A 26751-nucleotide genomic window follows, 5' to 3' on the forward strand; every position below is an offset into this window, starting at 1 on the left:
AGTTTATGTTTTCTGAGAACTGTGCAGGAACTGTGGAGGGGTTGCTGCCTTACAGTGATCCTGATTCGATCTTGATTACAGGTGCTATCTGTACAGAGTTTGTACGTTTTCCCTGTAACTGAGTGGGTTTTCACCCGGTGCTCGTTTCCTCCCATGTTCCAAAGACGTACAGGTTTGTAGGTTAATTTGCTTTGGTAAATATTGTATATTGTCGCGAGTGTATAGGATAGCGTTAGTGTACGGGGATCGCTGATCGGCACAAACCCGGTGGGCTGCAGGGCCTGTTTCCACACTGTAACTGTAAAGTCTAGATCTGGGGTCATGACCGTTTCATGCAGAGGTTTCAATAGTTTATGTTTTCTGAGAACTGTGGAGGGATTGGGGCAGGCAAAATAAATGAAAAAACTACAGCACAACAATGGCATGTTGTCCTTAAATCACTTACTTTGAAAGGAACTGCACAAACGCCCACATTCCTCCGTACATTAACCCTTTTAGAAGCCAGGAGTCAATGTCGAGGTCAGCTATGAATCCCACCAACCAGATCACCAAAAACGGAGTCCCCAACATCACCTTCTGACGAAATTCCTGTTGATAAAAAAAGAATGGAAGTTAGAATTAGCCAACTCCCAAACATGGTACAAAAAAACTTCCCCGGGACCAGTTCCAAATTTAGTAAAGCTAAAAACATTATACTTTTGGCACAGCCATCAGTATGGAACAAAAGACCATGGAATCAAAGAACTCAGGGCTCCAACTAAAATACTTCATGCTGACAGACACATTATATTCCAAAGATGTTGAATTTAAACCAAAGATTTTTGTTACTCTTCCAGCATTTGTATGTGCCAATGAAAACGTTTTAGCCTCATCTGAAAAATGCCCAGTTACAATTTAGTAGAGTCCCATGGAAAGTAAGCCAGCCAACTTTGAGGCTAATACTGCCATTGTACACAAAACAAAGCATTCACACATTTCCTGATTACACCAAAGTTAGTTTCAACTACAGAAGCTTATCCTCACCACTTCAGAAACTTCACTGATTAAGTTGATTAGCACTTGATTAGTAAGGGTGTCAAAGGTTTTGGGGAGGAGGCAGGAGAATGGGGTTGAGAGGGAAAGATAGATCAGCCACGATGGAAGGACAGAGTAGACCCGATGGGCCGGATGGCCTAATTCTGCCCCAAGAACCTATGAACTTATTCCTAAACTCTCTGAATATTTATTCGCAATGTAACGAGACAATACCCAAACCAAGTTTTGTTTATAAAACGGTTTACATGCTTATTTTTTGATAACATTTTTTTTTTAAATTCCTAGAAAAGTGATATATGTACAGTTGTTAGTGGAGCTCAGTCTGAACAGTACATGATCTCAGCATTGTGTCGCTGTAATATCCCCATTCAGGAATGACTTCTTCCCAACAACCATCATGCTTATGCACTACAAATTCTAAGTAAACTCTGAAATACAAACTGCCTAGGCGGCATTAGGGATTTCGGGCTTCGTATTTCTTTTTGAACTATATTGTTTTTTAAAATTTATTGAACTTTTGACTTTTATTTTAGTATCTACTGAGTGGTTCTTACCCTCAACAACTTCTCCTTTGACTCCTCCCACTTCCTCCAAACCAGAGGCGTAGCTATGGGCACTCGCATGGGCCCTAGCTATGCCTGCCTCTTTGTCGGGTACGTCGAACAATCCCTGTTCCGGACGTATACTGGCCCCAACCCCGAACTCTACCTCCGCTACATCGATGACTGCATTGGTGCTACCTCTTGTACCCATTCAGAACTCACTGACTTCATACACTTCACTTCCAATTTCCATCCTGCCCTTAAATATACTTGGACTATCTCCGACATCACCCTCCCGTTTCTGGACCTCACCATCTCCATCACAGGAGACAGACTAGCGACTGACATTTACTATAAACCCACTGACTCACACAGCTATCTGGACTACACTTCTTCCCACCCTGTCTCCTGCAAAAAGTCTATCCCCTACTCCCGATTCCTCCGTCTACGCCGCATCTGCGCCCGGGATGATGTGTTTCACACTAGGGCATCAGAGATGTCCTCATTCTTCAGGAAACGGGGCTTCCCCTCTTCCATTATAGATGAGGCTCTCACTAGGGTCCCTTCTACATCCCGCAGCTCCTCTCTTGCACCTCCTCCCCCCATTCGTAACAAGGACAGAATCCCCCTCGTTCTCACCTTCCACCCCACCAGCCAGCGTATCCAACATATCATCCGCCAACATTTCCGTCACCTACAACGGGACCCCACCACTGGCCATATCTTCCCATCCCCTCCCCTCTCTGCGTTCGGCAGAGACCGTTCCCTCCGTTCCTGGTCCACTCGTCCCTTCCTACCCAAACCACCCCATACCCGGGCACTTTCCCCTGCAACCGCAGGAGATGCAACACCTGTCCCTTTACCTCCCCCCTCAATTCCATCCAAGGACCCAAACAGTCTTTCCAGGTGAGACAGAGGTTCACCTGCACCTCCTCCAACCTCATCTATTGTATCCGCTGCTCTAGATGTCAACCTCTTTACATCGGCGAAACCAAACGCAGGCTCGGCGATCGTTTCACTCAACACCTTCGCTCAGTCCGCCTTAACCAACCTGATCTCCCGGTGGCTGAGCACTTCAACTCCCCCTCCCACTCCCAGTCTGACCTTTCTGTCATGGGCCTCCTCCAGTGCCATAGTGAGGCCCACCGGAAATTGGAGGAACAGCACCTCATATTTCGCTTGGGCAGCTTGCAGCCCAGCGGTATGAACATCGACTTCTCCAACTTTAGATAGTTCCTCTGTCCCTCTCTTCCCCTCCCCCTTCCCAGTTCTCCCTCTATCTTCCTGCCTCCACCTATATCCTTCCTTTGTCCCGCCCCCCTGACATCAGTCTCGACCCAAAACGTCACCCATTCCTTCTCTCCTGAGATGCTGCCTGACCTGCTGAGTTACTCCAACATTTTGTGAATCATTACAAACCTGTTGTGCTGCTGCAAATAAGAACTTCATTGTTTCATTTCAGGACATATGACAATAAAACGCTCTGACTCATAGGATGTTAAAGATGTCATAAGATATTGTTTGTGCAATATACTTTTCTCACACACTTCCTCACTGCATTGGAGATGGTCGTTCGGCCCATTCAATCAAGGATGACTTCAGAACAATTTCATTTACCCACTTGCAGAAGGGTCTCGACCTGAAACGTCACCCATCCACCTTTTCCGGAGATGCTGCCTGATTTGCTGAGGTACTCCAGCACTTTGTGCACTTCATTTACCCACTTATTTCCCTGTAATCCATTCTCTCTCACGTGCCCATCAACTCCACTGATTCACCTACCACCCACTTGCTTTGTATCAACCAACTAACCAACTGACCAACCCCACACATCTTTGGGATGCAGGAGGAATCTGAATCATAAATGCTAAGTGAGAATGTACAATTTCCACAAACAGACAGCTACATTTACTTGCATTTACAAACCAAGGGTGTCTCTCTCAGGCCCATTCAAGGAAACCAGCTGCACCAATTGTGAGACCAGGGTAGTTCTCTCCAGCACTCTAATCACTACATCAACACTTAAAACAGATGATTTTAATGCTGCATTATCCAGTTGCAAAGCCCTTATGTTACTGGGTCATGAACTGCTCACCTTGTCTGCTTTCAGCCTCTTGAGGAATGAAGGGCTGTCAAAGCCTTTTGCCTGCCTGGCTTCTTGTAAATGACTAATCATCCAAACATTTTTCCGCTGTTTAGCAAGATCTAATGGCGTTTCACCCTAGGAAAAGAGAAAATTAACAGTAGCAAATACCAGGGCATCCTGGCACTTCCATTAATACTTGATTTTAGTTATTTAGTTAAAGATACAGTGCGGAAACAGCCCCTTTGGCCCACCGAGTCCACGCCGACCAATAATCAGCTGTACACTCGTTCTATCCTACACCTAGGGACAATTTACAGAGGCCAATTAACATGCAAACCTGCAAGTCTTCGAAATGTAGGAGGAAACCAGGAGCATCAAATGGAAAACCAACATGTCCACGGGGAGAATGTACAACTCCATACAGACAGCACCCACAGTCAGGATTGAACCCTGGTCTTTGGTGCTGTAAGGCAACAACTCTACCACTGCGCCATAGTACCGCCCCACAGCTTTTCAATATTTGCATCAATTGAGTCATTAATACAACTATTTTAACCATAACGATATAAAGAGAACTGTAAGCATTTTAACCCAGAAAGCACGACCAAGTTTGCAAAAAATCTGTTCCTCGCTGTACTTCATTTGACGCCAGATCCACACCCTCAACAAACGCTTCCTTGCCTACCTGGACTATGGATCACAAGCTTGCCCGCCTCCAGACCAGTCCCTCCATCGACACTCCTCGACTGCCCGCAGCTCCACCGCTGGACCACGCCGCCTGCCCGAACACCACAAGGCCGAGATTGCCGCCACGAGTAGCAGCACCAACATCCACCGCCTCGCCGACCTTCACCACCTTCCCGGCCGAACACAGGCCTGGACCACCGAAACCGCCTTGTCCGCCGACTCTCACGCCTCCCTGGGGCCACCGCTGTTGTCGTCAACTCTCACCACCTCCCTGGGGCCACCGCTGCTGCTGTGCCGACCTCCACTGTCTCCCTAGGGCCACCCATGCTGCTGTGCCGACCCATATCTCTACTCCAGCCCGACCCATATCTCTACTACATCTAGCCTCGGCCTTTGTCCACTCCCCGACCCTCCTCTGACCCCAACCACTACCCTTGTCGTATCTTCACCATCCCCCTTTACCTCCCCTTTTCCGATATGGAACGGTCTGTCCTCAACAGAGGCCTCACCATTGTTGCCCTCCGCCCCCACCTCAACGTGTTCCGGGTCCGCCACGACGTAGAGCTTTTTGTCCGCCGCCTCCGTGCCTTTTTCTATGGGATGGAGTCCTCACCACTCAGTGATGACCCCTTCTCCACCAGTCCCCCTCCTCTTGGACTCCCCAGAACGGCCTTCTACCCTCTCTGGATCTCTTTATTGCAAACTGCCATGGACTGAAGAAGGGTCTCGACCCGAAACATCACCCGTTCCTTCTCTCCAGAGATGCTGCCTGACCCGCTGAATTACAGACAGCAAGGTCACAGGTCAGGGTGGAACCCGGGTCGCTGGCGCTGTGACCAGCTGAGCCAGTGGGCTGCCCATTGCATATTTCAATATCATTTACAGATCATTAAACTGATATCCTTTGTGGCAGATGACGCCAATTTCCACTGTGAGCAATGACTGACATCCAAGATATATCTGTGAATTATTTCCAAACATGACTTTAACGTGCAAAATGAAATAAAAACATACCTTGGTATTCTGAGAGTCTACATTAGCGCCAGCTTCTAGCAGCAAACTGATCACAGTGGTGTTTCCTGCCAGCACTGCCCAGTGCAATGCCGAGTTCTTGTGGTACTTGTCCCCAAGATTCACCGATACGTTGAATGTGAGCAGCAGTCTTGTTGGGTCCACACTGAAACGCAGTAACAATGATAATGTCACTGGTTCATTCAGTCCAGTTATCAGCTCCAGTAAAATGAAACCAGGCAAATCAAGTCTCTGAAAAGTGCAGACCCATAATTACTCAGTATGGTTTAAGCGTCAGTTCTAGTCTAGTGTTCAGAAATTACGAAGGTTCTACTTACTGATCGTGTAGAACACTTCAAAAAAAGAAAGCACATTTTAGGCACAGAACATGTTACATTGGGTAAAACACAAAGTGCTGGAGTAACTCAGTGGGTCAGGCAGCATCTCTGGGAGGACTTGGATAGGCAACGTTTCAGATCTGGACCCTCGCGTCTGAAGGGTCTCAACCCGAAAGGTCGTCTGTCCATTCTGACCCATCGATGCTGCCTGACTGAGTTACTCCAGCATTTTGTATTTCGCTCAAGATTCCAGCATCTGCAGTTCCTTTCACATCCATGCTCTGTTGGCTGCTGGGTCTTTGCACAGAAATTTGCTAAAAGGTGATATGTTGAGAACATCTAGTGTAATAGATGTCATTAATTTACAATAAAAACAATTAATAGATGAGTTAACTCTGTCAAGTGCTCTGGAAAGAGGTTGGGAAGGAGAATATACTTTACAATGAAAGAGAATGCACAGTAGATGGGATTTGCTTGCCTAGGCCAGCCTTTATTGCTTGGCCAAAGTGCCTGAGATGGACTGTTCCCGGGAACTTTATTTGCCTACCTCTCGTTAACAAGAGAAGAAGAATGAGATTCCAAGATACTGCTCCAACATTGAAGGAAAAGTGAAACAAGTTCAAATAAGGACAGCCCAGATCTTCAATGATACGTTATTAATGATACTTTAATGATTAATGATACATTACACCTCTTGGAAGCATAGGTATCTCCATGACACCCAGCTATCATTTACAATGGGCAAAGGCTGAGGGATGCCTCTTCTGGTGGACGGCTTCAAGTGAACTGCCAAAACATTAACTTTAAACTTTAGAGATACAGTGCAGAAACAGACTCTTCAGCTCAGAGTTAGAGCCAGCCAGTGATCATGCCATACACTGGCACTATCCTCCACAAGAGGGACAATTTACAATTTTTTACCAAAGCCAATTAACCTACAAACCTGTAGAAAAGTGAGAAAACCCACACGGTCACTGGGAGAACATACAAACGCTGTACCAACAGCACCTATAATCAGGATCGAACTCAGGTCTCTGGCGCTGGAAGGCAGTAACTCTACCGCTGCGCCACTGTGCTGCCCATTCTAGATGGCATTCAGTGTCCATCCTTCATTGCCTTTAAGATGTTAAAGACTCAACACCTAGATGGATTGAGAGCGACATTATGGGGCAAAATGACAGATTTGCTTTTGTGAAAGATGTTAAGGGCGACACACTGTTGCCTTACAGCACTGGAGACCCGGTTCGATCCTGGCTACGGGCGCTGTCTGTACAGAGTTCGTACGTTCCCCCTGCAACCGCGTGAATTTTCTCCGGGTTCTCCGGTTTCCTCCCACATTCTAAAGACGTGCAGGTTTGTAGATTAATTGGCTTCTGTAAATTGTTCCTAGTGTGTGGGAAAGAACTAGTGTATGGGCCATGGCTGGTTGGCACAGACTCCGTGGGCCGAAGAGCCTATTTCCACACTAAAACTGAAAGGTATTATGGCATGAATGGGATTTTATGGCCATTTCATGGTTAAACCTTTAGAAAGCTATCAGTAAATCTACTCAACCCCATTCGGGAAGTATATTCCAGTTGGTAACCTGAGTTAGTGGAACATGAAGAGGACACCATATGGAATATACTACAAAATGGCCACCATACTTAATGTAAACGGTTTTGCAGTGAAGTGGGAGCCATTGAAGCAAAAGAGCAGGATGTTGGTGAGCTGAGACCGTTCTAACCTGTGCGTTCTATAAGCAGCCCACATCAACGGCGTCATTCCGTTCTGGTCCATCATGTCAACATCCTGAAAGAAAGTCAAAAGAAGGTTAAATCAAAATATTACATTGTTACTGCTAATCACTCAACATTTCAGCAGCTAGAATTTCCATAATGACACATATCCAACCTCCAGAACTCTGAAGAAAACTGTCCCAATTTGAACCATGATTCAGTGCTTAGAATTCCCCTCATGGGAACCATTGGGGTCAATATTGAATTCCACAACTTCAGGTAACTTCCTTGCTTTCTTTGCGTCAGAACTGGTCAGGTTTGCTGCAGGAAATATACTGTACCAGCAGATGGTGCTGGAGAGCAGAGAGCGGCAACTGTTTGTGCTCTTCCCAGAGAAGGATTGACTATCATCCCACACAATCACTCTAATCTTTTGTAAATCTCTTTTCTAACTATATTCTGCATTCTGTATCTTAAGTACTTTAAGATACGTCCTGTATCTTAAACTCTCTATCTTAAATCAGAGTAATAAAACAGTCTTGACTCAAATCAATAAAACTCTGTAACACCAGGTATGCTGGGAGCCATTGGTTACCCAACATAGGGGCATAAAAAAATAACCAAAGCACAATATTTCCTTAAGGTGGTTTCTTTTGAACAGCATGTCTATTGTGCAATAGCCGTGAGCTTAGTTTCCTTTTTGAGTCATTTCCTTTATCGCTTGCAACATCTTTTTGTTTTTCATCTTTAACTATTTCTTCCCCTCTGCATATTATATTTTCACGTTGGCTCGTCAACTGTTTGTCTCGCTGATGTAGAGGCCACATCGGGATCACCGGATAGAATGGACAAGCGTAAACCAGGCTGTTGCTTTGCCGAGCACCTGCTTTCTGTTTACAATGGCCGTCCTGACCTCCCGAATGCAGGCCGATTCACCTCCCCTGCACATTCCCACATCGACCTGTGTCCTCAGCCTTTTCCACTGCCAAGATGAGGCTGAACGCAGATGAAACGAAAAACACCCTATATTCTGCCTGGGCAGTCTAGAACCCAAAGGCACATACATAACCCACACCTCGTGGATCTTTCTCTCTAATGATCAACCCAGGTCCTCTCACGCTTCCAAACCCACCTTCCCCCTCCCTGCACCCTTCCACCCGGCCCCTTCCCCAGGCCCTCAGTTACTTTCCATTCCCCATCATCTGCCCATCAACCTCCCTCCCCCCCCCCCTTTCCACTTATCACCTTACTTGTGCCAAGATGTCTCCTCGGTTCTCACCATCTCCTGTCTACAACTTAAAAGTTCTTGTTTTTTTCACTTTTCCAGTTTAGTTCAGATTCAGCACGGAAACAGGCCCATCGGCTCACTGAATCCATGCTGACCATCAATCACCTGTTCACACTAGTTCTAACATCCTACTTTTTCATCCATTCCCTGCACACTAGTTCCATTTATGTACATTATAGATGCCGATTAACTTAGAAACCTGCACATCCATGGGATTTTGGGAGGAAACCAGTGCAACTGGAGTAATGGAGTAAACCCATGCGGTCACAGGGAAACCATACAGACAGCACCTGTAGTCAGGATTGAACCCGAGTCTCTGGTGCTGTGAGGCAGCAGCTCTACCACCTGTGCCACCTTGATGAAGAGTCCTTGACCTGACGCGCACACCATTACTCACCCGACAGAGGCTGCTTGACAACATAATTGTTTGCAACATCTTACTTTTTGCCTCTGATTTATGGCATCTGCTTTTTGTTTGCGCCAATTGTTGCCTCTGTCTTTCTTGGCTAAAGAAGTACACCAGTAATGGTGAGCGCTATTATCTAAGGTGGCAGTGTGATGCTGTTAACTCCCAACACTGAGTACTTGTGCTGCGCAGAGCTATGTTTAAAAGTAAGCTAAATATTTACCTGCCCTTTTGCGATCAGGTACGCGACAATAGATGTATGCCCAAACTGGGCAGCCAGGTGGATACAGCTACAACCTTCCCCATCAATCAATGAGGGCTCTGCCCCATACTTCATGAGGTGCACAACCATGGACAAGTGGCCCTGCCTAGAGGGAGCACAACAGAATAGTTGACATAAATATGATGAAGCATTGCCAAGAACTTGCCATAAGATTTCTTATTCCTCCATAAAACATTTGCCTTGATACCCCACCACGGTTCATTAATATCCGCAAGAGAATTGTCAGAATAAATATGCCAATAAGGAGTTATGCAGCTCCACGTGGATTCCAGGGCACATTTAAGGACCTGTATGGCCAAATGTGTGACTGAGTGGGTCAGGCAGCATTTCTGGAGAAGGGTCCTGACCCAAAGCGTCACTAATCCCTATTCTTCAGAGATGCTGCCTGATACACTGAGTTACTCCAGCATTTTGTATTTTACTTATTTTTTTTAAACTTGGACTCAGGTTATGTTTGGATTGATGATGGGATTCTTGTTTTAAGTTTTTGGTGGTGCCAACAATGGCTGCCTCGCCAACAGTCTGTCTATCCTTTCTTCTGTTTTGTTATTTTAAGTATGTGTTGAAGAATATGTTTTAGTGTTCCTTGGTTTGTGTTATGTGGGGGGTGGGGGGGCTGGCTGGGGGAAACTTTTTTCAATCTCTTACCTCGACGGAGATGCGATTTTTTTCCGTATCGTATCTCCGTCCCCACTGCGGCCGAACATCATGGAGTGGCGCGGCCTTTCCTGGAGACCGACCCGGCGCTTCAACAGCGGGCGTGGACTTACCACCGTGGAGCTTGCGATCCCTTTGCCGGGGATTGACTGTGGAGAGCTCCAATCGCGGGCCTGTGGACCAACATCGTGGAGCCCGAGGTCCCTGGTCAGAGACCGATTCGGGAACTCCAAGCTGCGGAGAGTTTCAACTGTCCCGACGTGGGAGTTTCGATCGCCCCAACTCGAGGGCTTCGGATCGCCGGCTGCGGGAGCTTTGATCACCCCAACTGCGGATGGTTTGACAGCCCCAACCGCGGGAGAATAAAGAGGGAGAAGATTGGACTTTATTACCTTCCATCACAGTGAGGAATGTGGGGAGCCGCTGAGGTGGATGTTTATGTTAACTTTTATTTTATGTGGCTGTTTGTCTAGTTGCTTTTCACTTAGTATGGCTGTATGGTAACTCAAATTTCACTGTATCTTAATTGGTACATGTGTCAATAAACTGAACTTGAAACCTTGAAACCCTTTACGCTATGTTTCAGATTGATCTGAGCTGGTTGTGCCTTTGGTTGCAGGAGGTGGCATGGACTCTAATGTACCCTGGCACACCAATAGCTCAGGATTAGCTCTCCAAGGACATATGAAACCATGCGAAGTGTTACCTCGTTGCCCAGTGGAGAGGGGTAGAATTCAGGTCTCCTCCCAGCTGATCCACAAGTGCACCCTTTGAAATATAGTATCTGAATTAAAAAATAAACAATGAATCCATTAACAGGACATCAGAGAAACATTCACCCAAGCATCTTGACCCATCCAACTTATGAACAATAGTTGAAACACATTAAATATTGACGAGACACAAAATGCTGGAGTAACACAGCGGGACAGGCAGCATCTCTGGAGAGAAGGAATGGGTGACTTTTCGGGTTGAGACGCCAATGATCTAATATGGAAAACCATATCCTGGGCGCAGATGCGGCGTAGACGGAGGAATTGGGAGTAGGGGATAGAGTCCTTACACGAAGCAAGGTGGGAAGAAGTGTAGTCTAGATAGCTATGGGAATCAGTGGGTTTGGAGTAGTTCAATAGTCTGCCTCCTGTGATGGAGACGGTGAGATCCAGAAAAGGGAGATGTCGGAGATGGTCCAAGTGAATTTGAGTGCAGGATGGAAATTAGTGGTGAAATTGATGGTCAGTGAGTTCTGCGTGGGTGCAGGAGGTAGCACCGATGCAGTCGTCAATGTAGCGGAGGTAGAGTTTGGGGATAGGGCCAGTGTACGCCTGGAACAATAGACAATACATGCAGAAGGAGGCCATTCGGCCCTTCGAACCAGCACCGCCATTCAATGTGATCATGGCTGATCATTCTCAATCAGTACCCCGTTCCTGCCTTCTCCCCATACCCCCTGACTCCGCTGTCCTTAAGAGCGAGGGCCCATGTGAGTGCCCATAGCATCGCCTTGGATTTGGAATAAGTGGAAGGAGTCGAAGGAGACGTTGTTGAGGGTAAGGACCTGCTCTGCAAGGCGGAGGAGAGTGTTAGTAGAAGGAAATTGGCTGGTTCTGCGGTCGAGGAAGAAACGGAGGGCTTTAAGACCTTCCTGGGGATGGGGGGGGGGGGGGGATGGAGGTGGAGTGTGACTGGACATCCATGATAAAGATGAGGGAGTGGGGGCCTGGAAAACGGAAGTCATTGAAGAGACTAATTTTTAGAAGTGGAAGATGATGCATTTTGCACTTGATGCTATTCAGGACATTAATTTGATAATTCGTTTCATTAGAGGATTCATTAATAAGAACAATCACCATAATTTTTCACCATTTACAAACTAATTGCTCTTAGGCATATTTCATGACATACTCCATCAAAGAGGGATGTGAAACGAGACATGGTGGTGCAGCATGGAAATAGGTCCTTCAGCCCAGCCCGTCCATGCCAGCCAAGAAGTCCCATCTAAGCTTGTTCCATTTTCCTGTGCTTGGCCATATCCCTCAACATTTCCTATCCATGTACCTACCCAAATGTCTTTTAAATGTTATTTGTACTGGAAACAAAGTGTCCAGAGGTGCTATGGACACTATTCCTCCCTCAATGAACATTAATAGCTCAATTGTCAATTATTAGAGGGCACAGCTGCATGGAGGGAGAGAGAGAGAGAGAAGGTTTAAAGGAGAAGTGCAGGGCAATTTATTTATTTATTTGATTGATTTTTTTGTTTGTACTACTAAAGCAGACAAATTCAATCAGCCAGAGTGATGCCACATGCAAATTGGCGGAACAGTAATTCATATTTTGCCTGGGTAGCTGACAACCCAGCGGTATGAACATTGAATTTTCTAGTTTAAAGTAACTTCTACCTACACTCCCCTTGGCCCCCTTCCTCTCCCCCCAGTCGTTTAAACAGCTCGTCAGCTCTCAGCATTGTATCCCTCGTGAGTTCACACCTTCACAGGCCCACAATGGTCTACCAGAGCACCTCCCTGCCGGAGGTCATTTGTGGCTGGTCCTGGTCTTTTCTTGCCTTCAGCTCTTCACACCATTCCCCCCCCCCCCCCCCTCAACCCCCTCTACTTTCAGTCTGAAGAAGGGTCCTGACCCGAAACATCACCCATCCTTTTTCCCCCAGAGATGCTGCCTGACCCGCTGAGTTACTCCAGCACTTTGTATCTATCAACCAGTCTCCCTTCCATACTCTGTAGGACAATGTAAATCAACTAAAGATGCAAATATAAAATTATCCATACGATAATAACTCTAATTGCAGTCAATTGGATTTAATAATCTTCACTTTACATTTCACTTTTAATATATACCCTGACAGCGATGCAATCAGACAAATCCCAATTACGTACGCACGAGGAGCAAGTGGGTTAGGACTCGACAAGGACATAGGTTTTAAAATGCTTCAAAAAGGAGAGACTTAGGAAGGGAATTCCAGAACTGAGGCTCTTAGCAATGGAAAATAAGGCCACCAATCATAGTCTGAAGAAGGGTCCCAACCCGAAACGCCACCCATCCTTTTTCTCCAGAGATGCTGCCTGACCCACTTATTTCAGCACGTCGTGTCTATCACCAATCATAGAGTAACAAAGGGTGAGGCCAAATTGAGAGGAGAATATACATTAAAATTGACAGAAATCACTCATGTAGGGAGCGATGGAGACACAGGGCTCTGGAAAGAAAAAGGCTGAACATTATTAAATGAAAGCATAAGTTAACATAAAGCCACTGCAACTCATCCTCAAATCAAGAAAGATCTAAGGCTGTGAATAATCTGGTTTACAAAGGAAAGATGCTGCTTGATCAACTCCTTGGCATCTCAAGTGCACTTTCACAAGCCCTACAAAAACACACGATGAAATCTGGGGTGATGCATGTCAAGCTGAAAGCTGTGAAGGTTAAGAATTTGTACAATGGCAAAAAATATAGTGCTTTTTATGAAAGATAGGGATTTGAGGGAGTAGGTGAGGTAAGACTGCTGACTAGGTGACTTGGATGCAAACATAGATAGTAAACACCAAACTTCAATGGCCAATGGCTCAGAAAGTAAAAGAGCAACAAGCAAAATATGAAAAATTACAAAATAACAGGAAATAAAAGGGCTAGTACAGCCAAAAACTATCATATTGGAACACTAAACAAGCAACACACACGCCATGAATTCCTTTGGAGCGTTTAACACAAGTTCAAAATGATCCAAAGGACTTGCTTGGGTCAGAATTGAAAATGTTCAAGCCTTGTATAGTTTCAATGAACTAAGGCAATAAAACAAACTATGTAACCAAGCAGTAAAATACAAATCAGAGGAGTCATAATCAAATTGCAAAATGCTCTGATCACAGCTCAACTTAAATACTGCCCAGTTTTGTTCCACAAGATAAGGCAGACATTCATATTTCTTGGAACCATGAGCTAAAGAGGACAAGAGAGAGAGAGAGAAGATGGAGATGTCAGCTTAGGAATGGAAAATGTGACCAATTTACATGATTATAAATGGCTTGAAAATAAACATGGCTCAGTTTTAAATCGGAGTTGGACCGATACCAATTTTTCCTTTGAATGCAGTAAAATTTAAAATAGATGGGATTGAAAGTACTGAAATTGTTTGGGAACCAAATGAATATGGCTGTGCATGTATAACATTGTGCTGCGAGACACTAGATACTGCAGATGCTGGAATCTTGAGCATAAAAAAAATAGACTGCTGGAGGAACTCAGGGGGTCAGGCAGCATCTGTGGAAGGAAATGGACAGATGACGTTTTGGGTCCGGAACCTTCTTCAGACTAATGACCCACTGAGCTCCTCCAGCGTTCTGTTTTTTGCTTAGGTTTGTGCTTCATGGACAAACAAGGATGGAGAGATATGGCAGGCCTTTAACTGTAACTTAAGAATCCACATGGCACACATCCACATGTGCCCAGTAGTTTTGCCGCTTACCCTGCGTGTTGCAAATTACTATCAAGAGTTGAGTAAGTTTATATGCCACAATTTAGCCTCCACATTAGCCGGTAGTTTGCATATCTCTCACTAAAAACCTGGCAGCAAAATACAATTGAAAACCACAAACCCTTGTCCTACTATTCTTATGGTTTCCACAACCCAATTTATCACAAATAAGTCATCACAAAAATGCACACCATTGCTTTCATTTCAACAACTAATTGTACCACTTCTTCCATCTATTTAAGTTCATGGAATTAAATTTTGGATTATGTAGTAAAACAATTTTTTCCCTCAGCTTCCCAGCTATTTCAGCAAATCTCTTTGATAACAGCAAAAATAATAATAATAATAATAATAAAAAGCATGGTGTTATAGCTTATAACATCAGTGTTCATGGTTATAAAAGGAATAATTAATTGCCAGTCAAAACCCAGGATTATCCCACAAGTGGCTAGAAACTGTGCACAGAACTAAATGTTCATAGACTTTCATTCAATTAAACTTTCCCATTGGCAGGGTGATGCAGAAATACCTAATCTGCTGCTTACAACTCTTAGCAACTTGCATTTCAAAAGCTTGACAAAAATCGCAGCAGTGATATCCAACAAAATATCACACAGATGTTGGAATAAATACGTGAAGCTTAAGCAGAGTGGAAAAGCTTCTATTGATAAAAGACACAAAGTGCTGGAGTAACTCGACCTTCCTTGTAAAAGGCACCAAAATATGGCAGCTGTGCATTTGTAGTTCAAACGAATTTCACTCTGCTGAAATTCGGGTCAATTTCAGGTCAAACAGCATCCCTGAAGAACATGGATAGGTGACGTTTTGGGTCAGAACCCTTCTTCAGACATTGTGTGAGGGGGATGGGGGTAAATTCCTGCTTTCTTTCCACCCTCCCGCCTCCCCACAATTAGTTTAAAGGAGGGGCCTTACCCAAACCATCACCAATCCATTTTCTCCAGAGATGCTGCCTGACCCACTGAGTTATTCAAGCATTTTGTGTCTATCTTAAGTGATAGGTGGATACAGGGGAGGGGTTAGGGCCCAATTACACGAGACATCTTTTTTTCCTTGTGTCTAAGCTTTTGTTGATAATGTTCTAGCTGAACAAGCACAGAATTGCAACACGGCACTACATAATTTCCACCTGCTCGTCATGCCACAATTGCACCAGGTATCTGGGCTATAATGTGAATCCTGAACCTTGTGTCAGACTCTGGAGGACACGATGACAGGAGCATGGCTTGGTTCAAGTTTCACTTCTCTTTGCTGACAGCTGGGCCAGTTTACACAGGGGATCGATGTCTGTGCAAAGGCATTTTCACTGAAGCTAAACATGCAAACTGCAAATGCACTGTTAACCACTCAAGCTGATGCTTGATAATCTCAAAGTCACACAAATTCCTTTCAAGAGAAGGAATGCATCACTTGTCTTACAGGGTAATGTATTTTCTTCAGATCAGGAAGATGTCAATAACGCACGTTATTTAGAACGGGATAATGAAAATAAATAAAAGCCAAAAATTAAGTGGTGGAGAAATTTGGCTGGTCAGGCAGCACGTCTGAGGGAATAGGCAGAGGGCGTTTCAAGTCAATACCGCTCTTCAGATTACAGTGGGGAGGATAAAGCTGGTAAAGAGGTGGGAGTGGAGCAAAACATAGCAAGTGATACGAGGAGGAGTGATTAGCAGATGGCCAACAAAGGTGACAAATGTGCCTCAAACAAAATCAGTTGCACAATAAGATAAATAGGTGCCCCGCTTTTAAATAAAATCTTCTCTTCAGGGTCTTCAATTATCACTTTCAGTTCAGGAGATCACAATCAACCAAGCAGACATCAATTTCCAATAGTTTTTAATCATCTGTGGAAGGTGACAGCTGAGCAACTGGCAGTGGGTCCTGCTCAGAATGGTTCAATGGGTTTTTATTGTCAGGTATGCACAGCAGAGTGAAATTCGTTTGCACAACTACAAATGTACAGTTGCCATATTTTGGTGCCTTTTACAAGGAAGAAAACACTCTGGTCCAAGTGTTGGAAGTACCAGAGCTGCCCCGACCCAGGTAAGCTCCAGGCTGCTGCAGGCCCGTGACCCGACATCCCTCTCCCCTGCTGACCTCCTCCGTGTATCGGGGGTGCCTCCAGCAGCCAATATCCATGTGATTGTGTAAATAAAATATTACTGATGGGCCCGAACATGGATAGGTGATGTTTCAGGTCAAGACTTTCACTGATTTAGTTTAGTTTATTATTGTCAAGTGTACCGAGGTACAGTGAAAAGCTTTTTTGTTGCATGCTATCCAGTCAAAGAAAAGACTCTACATGATTATCGTACATGATACAGTGTACCGATACAGGATAAAGGAAATAACGTCTCATGCAAGATAAAGTCCAATAAAGTCCGATTAAAGACAGTTTGAGGGTCTCCAATGAGGTAGATGAAAAGTCAGAACCTCGCTATAGTCTAGCTTATCGTCACGTGTAAAGCTTCTGTTGCTTGCGAACCACTTAGTGGAAAGACAATACATGGCTACAATCGAGTCATCCACAGTGTACAGATACATGATATAGGGAATAACGTTGAATGCAAGATAAAGTACAGTAAAGTCTGATTAAAGATAGTCCGAGGGTCTCCAATGAAGTAGAGAGTAGCTCAGGACTGATTACAGCTGATAACAAACTGTCCCTGAATTGTAGGCGGGGGGGGGGGGGGAAGGAGGTGAAGAAAAAGACGGAAAAAGAGAGAGGAAGGACAAAGCGCGGCAGGTAGTAGGTCAACACAGGCCTGGGGGATTTAAACATGCAGATGGTTGGAACAAAGGCCATGGATAAGAATAACAGGTGTGAGGCAGGTATGAAGAGTTGTGGATAATGAAGCAATGGAGCCAGGGGGAGGGGTGTGAAAAAAACAGACGGTTGGGAACACTCAGTATGTTAGGCAGCATTTGTGAAGAGAGATCTGAAGGAAGGTTTACGGACCCAAGCCATGAACCATTCCTCAGCACAGATGCCATGCGAGTACATTCAACATTCCCCGCTATCTACTTCAAATGTCCTACATCTGCAGTGTTTTGCTTTTTATGTGTTTGTATTTCATTGAATTCCGGTTCATCTCAATCTCATTAATTGAGTATTTTAGGTGATTTAATTCTCCCCAACACTTGCCCTTCTCCTTCACAGCTGTATCTCTCCCTGCAAAAGAATGGGTTAGCAGTCCATGGCATAGTTTCAGAGCACAGATCCCTCGGCAAAGCTAATGGGGAATGACTGACAACATTCACTCCACGTGCAAGTAAGGCAGATGATTCGCGGGTAGACACAAAGTGCAAGTGTAAACTCAGCAGGTCAGGCAGCATCTCTGGAGAAAAAGGACCCTTCTTCAGACTGAAAATAGAGGGGAGGAAGAAACCAGCCTCTACGGTTCCTTTCGACACAGATGATTTGTGGACACGGAGAAGCAGATGGGAACATGATATTGTTGCTACAACAGGGACACGAGAAAGACTCCAGTCTGTAAAATCTTCAAGCTTGACAGGATGGGGAGGGGAATGTCAAAGGAGAGATGAGATTACAATATTAATCAAAGAGCCCATGATTGTAGTAAGGAGGGGGGGGTGAGGCTTACACGTAAAAAGGTGATAATCACTGTGTACTGCAGAGAGACAGTACACATTGGGATTTAAATTTTCCCAATATTTAAAAAAATTATTATACTTTTTATAGTTTAATTATTAAATAGTATTGGTGTGAACTGATTGAACAGTGGGACTTCTAAATTAATCCAAGCAGAATTCAAGGTGCTTGACCAATCTGACAGCTGGCAAAGTTTCGAGCTTCTGCTTAGTTTAGTTTAGAGATACAGCATTAAAACAGGCCCCTCGATCCACCAAGTTCACACTGACTACCGATATCCCGATCACACTGGTTCTATGTTATCCCACTTTCTCATCCACTCCCTGCACACTACAGGCGATTTACACAGGTCAATGAACCTACAAACCCGCACGTCTTTGGGATGTGCGAGGAAACCGGAGCACTCGGAGGAACCAATGCGATCGCAGGGAGAGCGTGCAAACCCCACACACAGACAGCACCCGAGGTCAGGATTGAATCCGGGTCTCTGGTGCTATGAGGCAGCGGCTCTACCCGCTGCGCCACTGTGCGGCTCTAATTGCGCTTAGCACCAGATCTACATTGAAGATTCACCAAAATCTTCAGCTGGGTTTTATATTAGAAAATACAAGCAACCTGCCTTAACAGCAAGTCCTAGCTCAATAATTTAGTCTTGGCCACAGTTTTAAGGTCATAAGTGATAGGGGTAGAATTAGGCCATTCGGCCCATCATGTCTACTCCGCCATTCAATCATGGCTGATCTATCTCGCCCTCCTAACCCCATTCTCCTGCCTTCTCCCCATAACCTCGGACATCTGTACCAATCAAAAATCTATCTATCTCTGACTTGGCCTCTGCAGCCTTCTGTGGCAAAGAATTCCACAGATTCACCACCCTCTGACTAAATACATTTCTCCTCATCTCCTTCTTAAAAGAACGTCCTTTAATTCTGAAGCTATGACCTCTAGTCCTAGACTCTCCCACTAGTGGAAACATCCTCTCCACATCCAGTCCATTCAAGCCTTTTCGCATATCCTTGACAATTTCTGCCCTGACTTGTAAACCTATGCCATCGTCAAGTACTTGCCTACTTTATCAAACAGTTCCCCTCTATCACCAGATATTATGCAAACTGTGAACCCGAGAATGCAACCAAGAAGGAAGAAATGGACGAAGAATAGGCAAAGTTTTAGGTCAACACACCAAATATAGACTGCAGGCATTCTGTAAAAGCTTGAGAAATACTTAATGCATGTATGCAATTTTCAGAAAGTGAACTAGACTATGGGCAGATTTGTTAATTGACAGGATGTTTTTTATAAAATGGTTTGTTACAGCCTTTTTAACAGCAGTTTGTTCATAGCAGTTAAAAACCTACCTGCTCAGATCAATTCTGTTATTGATAGCAGCCCAGTGAAGAAGTGTTACATTTTCTTTATCAGGATGTTGTACATCATAACCTGCCTCCACCAGCTCTCGACATCGGTCAAATATACCATACCTAGAAAGGAAGGAAAATAACATTGCTCTACTTGTCTCTTCATTATGCTTTGGTTGTAAGCTTTTTCATCATCATTGATTTGGTTGTAAGCTGCATCATCATCATTGATTTCCATCTTATTTCTCAGCACTTACATACAACTGACTGAAAAATATACTTTGATGCTAAACTTGAAGTTGTATTGTGTAGAATAACTCTAACTTGGTCAGTCCATGAAATTCCTGATCTCAATCATTCAAACATATTGCAGCGATTTTCTTAGGGGTGAGGGGTAAGTAATAGGTGGTCACATAATACTCGGGCTAGAGTACATGGTAGAGAGGGTTAAAGAAAGGGTACCAGGAATTCCTGATGCAATTTTCTATCCAATGCCAATTGCTAAAAACTGCATGTATTCAGAGCCGCCCTTTGCTCTAACATCTCAAACTTCCCACTCCTCATTCCACAACACGTGTAAACACATATGAATCATTGAATTGATACAAACAACTTGCTCAGTATTACACAACCCCCATATTACAATGCAGAAACAAGGAACTGTAGATGCTGGTTTACCAAAGACAGACAAAATGCTCAAGTAACTCAGCGGGTCAGGCAGCTTCTCCTGGAGGCCACGGATGGGTGACGTCTTGGGTCTTCAAAGTCTGAAGAAGCCTTGGCCCTCGGCGGACTGTTCCGGTACCATTGGATGCCTCTGTTGGTCTAGCAAAACAGATAATCCAGAAAGGCTCTGGAACATCAGAGGTGGAACTGTACCCCTACTTTTGCAGTCCTTCCTTAGTGGAAACATATGTCTAGAAAGTCAGTCAGAGGTGCTACATTGTCACATCAAAATAGTTTAGAGGCCGTGCACAATGCACTAAAGAAAACATTGCACGTTCAGATTTACTCAACAGGGATGGCTTTCTCAGCAAGAAATTCCAAGCTTGATCAATCTATTCTCCACTGAAAGCAAACGTTTTGTGCAGTACATATGTGCCAGTGATAATGATATAATATGAAATAAAGGAGAACATAATAGCCGCTAGGGACCTTGCTTCCACTGAACAACTCAAGCTGAAAGAGTAAATAACTTGCATTTTTTCACATACTACTGCCTTTCAAACGCAGCAGCTTCATGGGCAGAGAACGGTAGATCTTTTGGAAAGGACTAATTGAGCAAAAAGTACATTTTTTAATGAAGACTGAGCTCAGTGTGCAGTGGAAATAAAATAACAGCTGTCCATGCCTAATCCAAATAAACGACAGGTCCACCAACAATTTTCCAGCACCCTTGTACTTTTGTCTGGATTAGAGGTACCGGACCAGTAGTTGCTGGAAAATCTGTGGTGGACCTGTATTTAAAAAATAGATCGACCGGAAGTGTCAATCATCCTTTTGCCTCTTCAGATGTTGCCGAGTTCCTCCATTTCATTTTTTGCTGTTTTAAAAAATTGGACAAAAGTTTAACCATCACCTTATTGAATTAATATCTAATTTTCTTCATTTGATAAAGCTAGCACATAGACAATTTCAACCAACTCGCAAGCCTAAATTTATAATTTCTAGTGTTTGAAAGTTAAAAAACCAGCAATTGCTCAGTTTGACGATTAACCAAACTGCAGAAATGACATTAAATTTGAGCAATAAGTGGTAACCAAAGAAAGTGCGCATGATCAGTTCTGGTACCACGTCCGAGCAATCCTCCTCATCACATTAACAACTCTCCACCATCATCCTCATCTTCCTATCACCAGGCCAATTTTGGATCCAATTTGCCAATTGTGCCTCAGAAGCTGGATTGTGTGCGACTTTTTCCCCTGGAGGGCTGGAAGCAGAGGAGTGACCTTGTAAATTTATATAGACACTCCGGTTTCCTCCCACATCCCAAAGACATGTGGGTTTGTAGGTTAATTGACGGCTGTAAATTGTCCCTAGTGTGTCGGGAGTAGATGATAAAGTGGGATAACATCGAACTCGTGTGGACGGGTGATCATGGTTGACGTGGATACAGTGGGCCGAAGGGCCTGTTTCCATGCTTTTTCTATAAACTAAACCAAATCTTAGTGTTAAAATTCCCATTTCAACTTCTCTCGTTCATCTTTCATAAACCTTTGCGATATCTGCTTCTCTCAATGCTGCCACTTCTTCATTCCCAAATTAATTGTTCTTCCATTAGCACTTATGTTCGGTCCTAAGCGCTGGAATTCTCTGCCGCAGCCTCTCCACATTTATTTCCTTAATTAACGGCGGCACAGTGGCAGCACAGTGGTGCAGACATAGAGTTGCTATCTTACAGCAGCAGAGATCCGGGTCCAATCCTGACTACGGGTGCTGTCTGTACGGAGTTTGTACATTTTCCCTGCGACCATGTGGGATTTCTCCGGGTGCTCCACTTTCCTCCCACATCCCAAAGACAGGTGAACCTTTTGCAAGGCAATGCAACACTTTATATCAAATTTTACAATTCATATAAATCCTTGAATTTGGCATACAAAGGTAGAATTTGAAAATTAGATTTGTTCATTGGTTAATTGGTTTCTTTAATTGTGAATTGTTCCGAGTGCATAGGATAGTTCTGGTGTATGGGGTGATCGTTGGTCGGCACGGACTCATTGGGCCAAAGGGCTTGTTTCCAAAGTTGTATCTCTTTTTTTAAATTCTAAAGTCATAGTTTGTGTCGGTTTTAGCCATTAAGCAATTTAATTACAAAATAGTAATTGAACCACGATTAAAGGCATTATATAAATGTCAGTTGCTGCTGACTATCTGAAATATTTTTGCTTTTATGTCAACTATTATCTACAAAGACATTCTAAAACCAGAGCAAAGTTCCAAACATCCTTTACATTTTCTGGGGTTGAAACCAGAGTTCAATCGACTAGATTTCGTTTTTGGAATAAATTTGTTGCTGTGATACACTCACAAAGTCTAAAGAAGGGTCTCGGCCTAAAATGTCATCTGTCCGTTCCCTCCACAGATGCTGGCTGACCCGCTGAGTTCCTCCAGCACTTTGCGTTTTGCACCACAATTATGCTGAGCATCTTTCAGTTTACCCCACTTTACAAATGTCACGGGAAAGGAAAGACTTCCTTTTGCCAGGCATGTGCGAGTTGCTCTCCCTGGTTCTGCTGCAGTTTGCTGGCAAAGGGCTTATGCATTATAAAGACGCAGGTAAACTAAAAACATAACATTTAAACATTATAACCACTAGAATTGCAATTGAAATTTAAACAAAACTGAAATAAAATAGCAAATAAAACAGCGTACCACACTGATTGGCCCCATCTCCACCGATATGCGAAATAGACTATCAGCCAGTTTGTGGGCAATAACTACACAGAGACAAAGCACTTATAATAAAAGCACTTATAATCAAAGTGCTTATAATACTGAGTTGTAAAACAAATGCTTTTAAAGGTGAACCTTTTGCAAGGCATTTGCAACACTTTATATCAAATTTTACAATTCATCTAAATCCTTGCATTTGGCATGCAAAGGTAGAATTTGAAAATATAGATTTGTTCATCGAGATTTAACGTTCAAGTGTTTGAATTACAAGACAAACAGCTGTTTCCAGCTGATTGACTCCACCATTGTTGGATTCTCATTAAAACACCAACTGGTTCATTAATGTCCTTCAGTACAGACTCTTGTCATCTTTAACTTGTCTCAGTTTGGCCCATCTCCAGTCGATGTCCTCTGTCAACAAGATTCGACACCGAACCGCCCATTGAATGGGCCAAGTGAGGCAGCCAGTGGATCGAAAGCAGAACAAAGAAACTGAACAGCACAGGGAGAGCGTCTGCACCACACAATAGGAAGGGTTCAAGAGGGCAACTAATTAGCTTCCTCACATCATCGAAGACAGAGCCACATCTGGAGAGTGAATTAAGGGAGAGGGCAGGCAGTGCATTTGACAGCATCCCAAGCAAAGCACTCGCATTTAAATTCCGCCCCGCATGATGGGATGATAAGATCTGTCTCTTGACTGGAATTGTTCCTTTACGCTTGGTTGAACTCACACGGTCTGCAAGCACGGGTCAATGTCACCCATTGTGGAATTATTGAAGTGTGAGGTGCAGAAGAACTCATCTGACCCACTGCATTCGGGCTGGCCAATTTTTTTCCCTACCTCTCAGGTTTCAGCACAGCCAGCTTGCTACCTTGAGGTTGGCGGTGTTGGTGGCAGATTGGGGAGAGAATCAGTGCCAGGGAGCAGGCTGGGGATTTGTCTCCCACGCCCTTGGAAGCACTGGGGTTCTGGGGTCAGGCGCTGGAGACGCCCCGCAACACGGAAGCTGAGCGGTGGTCGCGGAAGGCGAGGGCACGGCGTGATCGTGGCGTGATTGTGACAGGTCGATGTGTCGGTGGAGTGGGCCGCGGGAGGCCCTGCTGTAGCCTGGGGATCATGTTGATTGGGCGCAGCCTGCAGCGGTGGAGGACATCGACAGCATCGCCAGGCCAGACCAACCCCTGCAACACCGACCTAGAGAATCTGCCAGGACAATGGGCCTTTATGGCCAAGATAAGACACTATCTTTTTTAAGAACTTTAAACTTTGGCACTAAATGCCACCGGAAACATGTCGTCTTTGTGTACTGCCTCGGTGAAGTCTACTATTCTTACACTACAATCATCGTACTTTTGTACTTATGATCGTGCTTATGCTTAGAATGATTTTACTGAACTGTAAGCAAAACAAAGAATTTTACTGTATCGAGGTATACGTGACAGTAAAGTGCCATTGAACATGATTAATGAGATGGAGCTTTGTGAATATGGCGAAGAGAGTGACAGGGGAATGGAAGATTGGATGAGTTGCATCTGCAAGTGGCATAAATTTACTTGCAGTGTTCCCTGCAAAACAACAAAAATAAACAAAACTTGAACTTTGTTGAGTGGTTATTGGGGGTAAAGAAATCAACCTACTTGTATTCGTAAAAAAATGTGCATGGATGCAGATTGATTTAAAGAGCCAGGCTATGGAAATAATTCACCATGTCCTTCCCTTGGGTTTGTCTGCGAAACTTGCAAACTCTCCCTAATTTCCAGCATTTGCATTGACATTAAGCAGCTTAGCTCCGTCCATCTGCTGTTCAAAATCACCCAGAGTCAAAGAGCTCCACTGCTAAATAATCTACAGGGAAATCGCTCCAAAAGTAAGACTCGTTTTTGCATTTTATCTATGTTGATTTCTTAAAACGGTGCATTCTGTACCATTTTCAATTTAGGATCTCTGCATTTAGAACAGAGACCAGTACAGCACAAGAACAGGCCCTTCAGTCCATAATGTCTGTGCCAAACATGATCCCAAGACCATCTACTCTCTACCTGCACATAATCCATATCTCTCCATTCTGTGTATCCAAATACCTATCCAAAAGCCTCTTAAATGCCATGATCCTATCTGCTTCAACCATCACCCTCGACAGCACGTTCCAGGCTCTCACGACGCTCTGTGTAAAAACAAATTGCTCTGCACAACTCCTTTAAACTTTACTCCTCCCACCTTAAAGCTCTGCTCCCTGGTACTTTATTTGTGCATCTAGGGAAAAAGGTCTGACAGTCTACCCCATTTATGTCTCTCAGTGTGCCGAGCACTTTTAAACCTATCATGCTTTATTTTAAATAAAAAATCAATTGATTAAGTTAATACTTCCAACCCACTCATTGTAACACCCAGAGGAATGGAAGAATAGACTCGATGGGCCGAAAAGCCTAATTCTGCTCCTATGTCTAATGAACAACTGAAGTAAGGAAATATTTTCAAACAACAGCATTAGCAACATTCACAGACAAATTCAAACACTAAGGAAAAGAGAAACTGCTGTCACTGGTGTAGCCGTAACATTTTATTTAATCCTGAGCCAACTTCCCACTTTGTCAAGATTGCTTTCTGCGGCTTCCATATAATCACCTGTCCCTGCCCAAACTTAACTGGCATTGCAACTCATCCACTTCTCCCCACCTTCAGACTTAATTCTTCCAATGTTCTCTAAAATGGCCTTGGAGCCTAAGTTTTTTTAAATTTATTGAACTTTTTGTTTATTGTGTTACCTATGAGTAGACCTGTTATGCTGTTGCTGCAATTTCATTGTGTCCGTCTTCGGTACGCACGACAATTAAATATCCTTGACTCTTGAAACTCGGTAAACCGTTCATTTAACAAACAAAACAAATTCCAGCATCTACAGTCTCTTGTGCATCCAGTCAATCATTCTTTTTGTCCTGACATGCAGCGTTTCCTGGTGCTCATTGTTTCTCATTTGAAATTCTCACTCTCGCGATTAATTCCTGAATGACCTCACCCCTCATTACTGTGGGAACACAGTCCAAGCTTACATCTCTCAGTGCTCTCCATCACTGATTCAAACTTAGGCACAAAATGCTGGATTCACTCAGCGGGTTAGGCAGCATCTCCAGAGAAAATGGATAAGTGACGTAGGTGGTCTGAAGAAGGGTCCCGACCAGAAACGTCACCTAGCCATTTACTTCTTGTGTCACCTATCCATGTTCTCCAGAGATGCTGAATTACTCCAGCTAAATTACTCCAGCACTTTGTGTCTATCTTTGGTATAAACCAGCATCGGCAGTTCATTTTTATCACTGATTCGACCTTCTTGTGACCCATACCTCTAGCTCCATCTTAGCAGCTGAGCTCAGCTCCCATTCACTTTATATTCCCCCACTCTTTTAAGACCTTCCTCAAACCAGGATTTTGGCCACCTCTCTCAACAGTTTATTTGAGAGATAGAGCATGGATACAGGCTCTTCGGCCTTTTTCCACACCAACCTTTGATCACCTGCTCACACTAGTTTTGTGTTATCCCACTTTCGCATCCACTCCCTTCACACAGTTGGGGCAATTTACAGAGGACAAAGAACCTACAAACTTGTACGTCTTGTGGGGATGTGGGACAGCGCCCAAAGTCAGGATCAAACCTGGGTCTCTATTGCTGAGACACAGCAAATCCACCAGTTGTGCCACTGTGCGGCCCTACCAAATATGGACATCTCAGGTGCCCACATATCCAAAGTGCAATGGTCTAGCCTCGACAAGGGAGCACTACTTTTTTGATCATGATCTCTCATCTGCCAGGTGAGTATGGCTCCA

General features: G+C 44.2%; 2 protein-coding genes across 2 annotated transcripts in view; both read right to left on the minus strand.

Annotated features, from left to right (window-relative positions):
- Positions 1–26751, minus strand: part of nav3 (neuron navigator 3) — a 579072-nt gene that overhangs the window by 432933 nt on the left and 119388 nt on the right. The gene's annotated exons all lie outside the window — the stretch shown is intronic.
- zdhhc17 (zDHHC palmitoyltransferase 17) overlaps positions 1–26751 on the minus strand; it is a 68228-nt gene that overhangs the window by 15736 nt on the left and 25741 nt on the right. The window contains exons 3-9 of the mRNA XM_078417157.1: positions 19533–19655; positions 10758–10835; positions 9335–9479; positions 7426–7490; positions 5365–5527; positions 3673–3798; positions 446–588 (exon numbers count right to left, since the gene is read on the minus strand). Of these exons, the coding sequence (XP_078273283.1) occupies positions 446–588; positions 3673–3798; positions 5365–5527; positions 7426–7490; positions 9335–9479; positions 10758–10835; positions 19533–19655 (843 nt within the window). The remainder of the gene's footprint in view (positions 1–445; positions 589–3672; positions 3799–5364; positions 5528–7425; positions 7491–9334; positions 9480–10757; positions 10836–19532; positions 19656–26751) is intronic.

This window comes from Rhinoraja longicauda, chromosome 20 (genome assembly GCF_053455715.1).
Source record: "Rhinoraja longicauda isolate Sanriku21f chromosome 20, sRhiLon1.1, whole genome shotgun sequence".
Taxonomy (NCBI): Eukaryota; Metazoa; Chordata; class Chondrichthyes; order Rajiformes; family Arhynchobatidae; genus Rhinoraja; species Rhinoraja longicauda.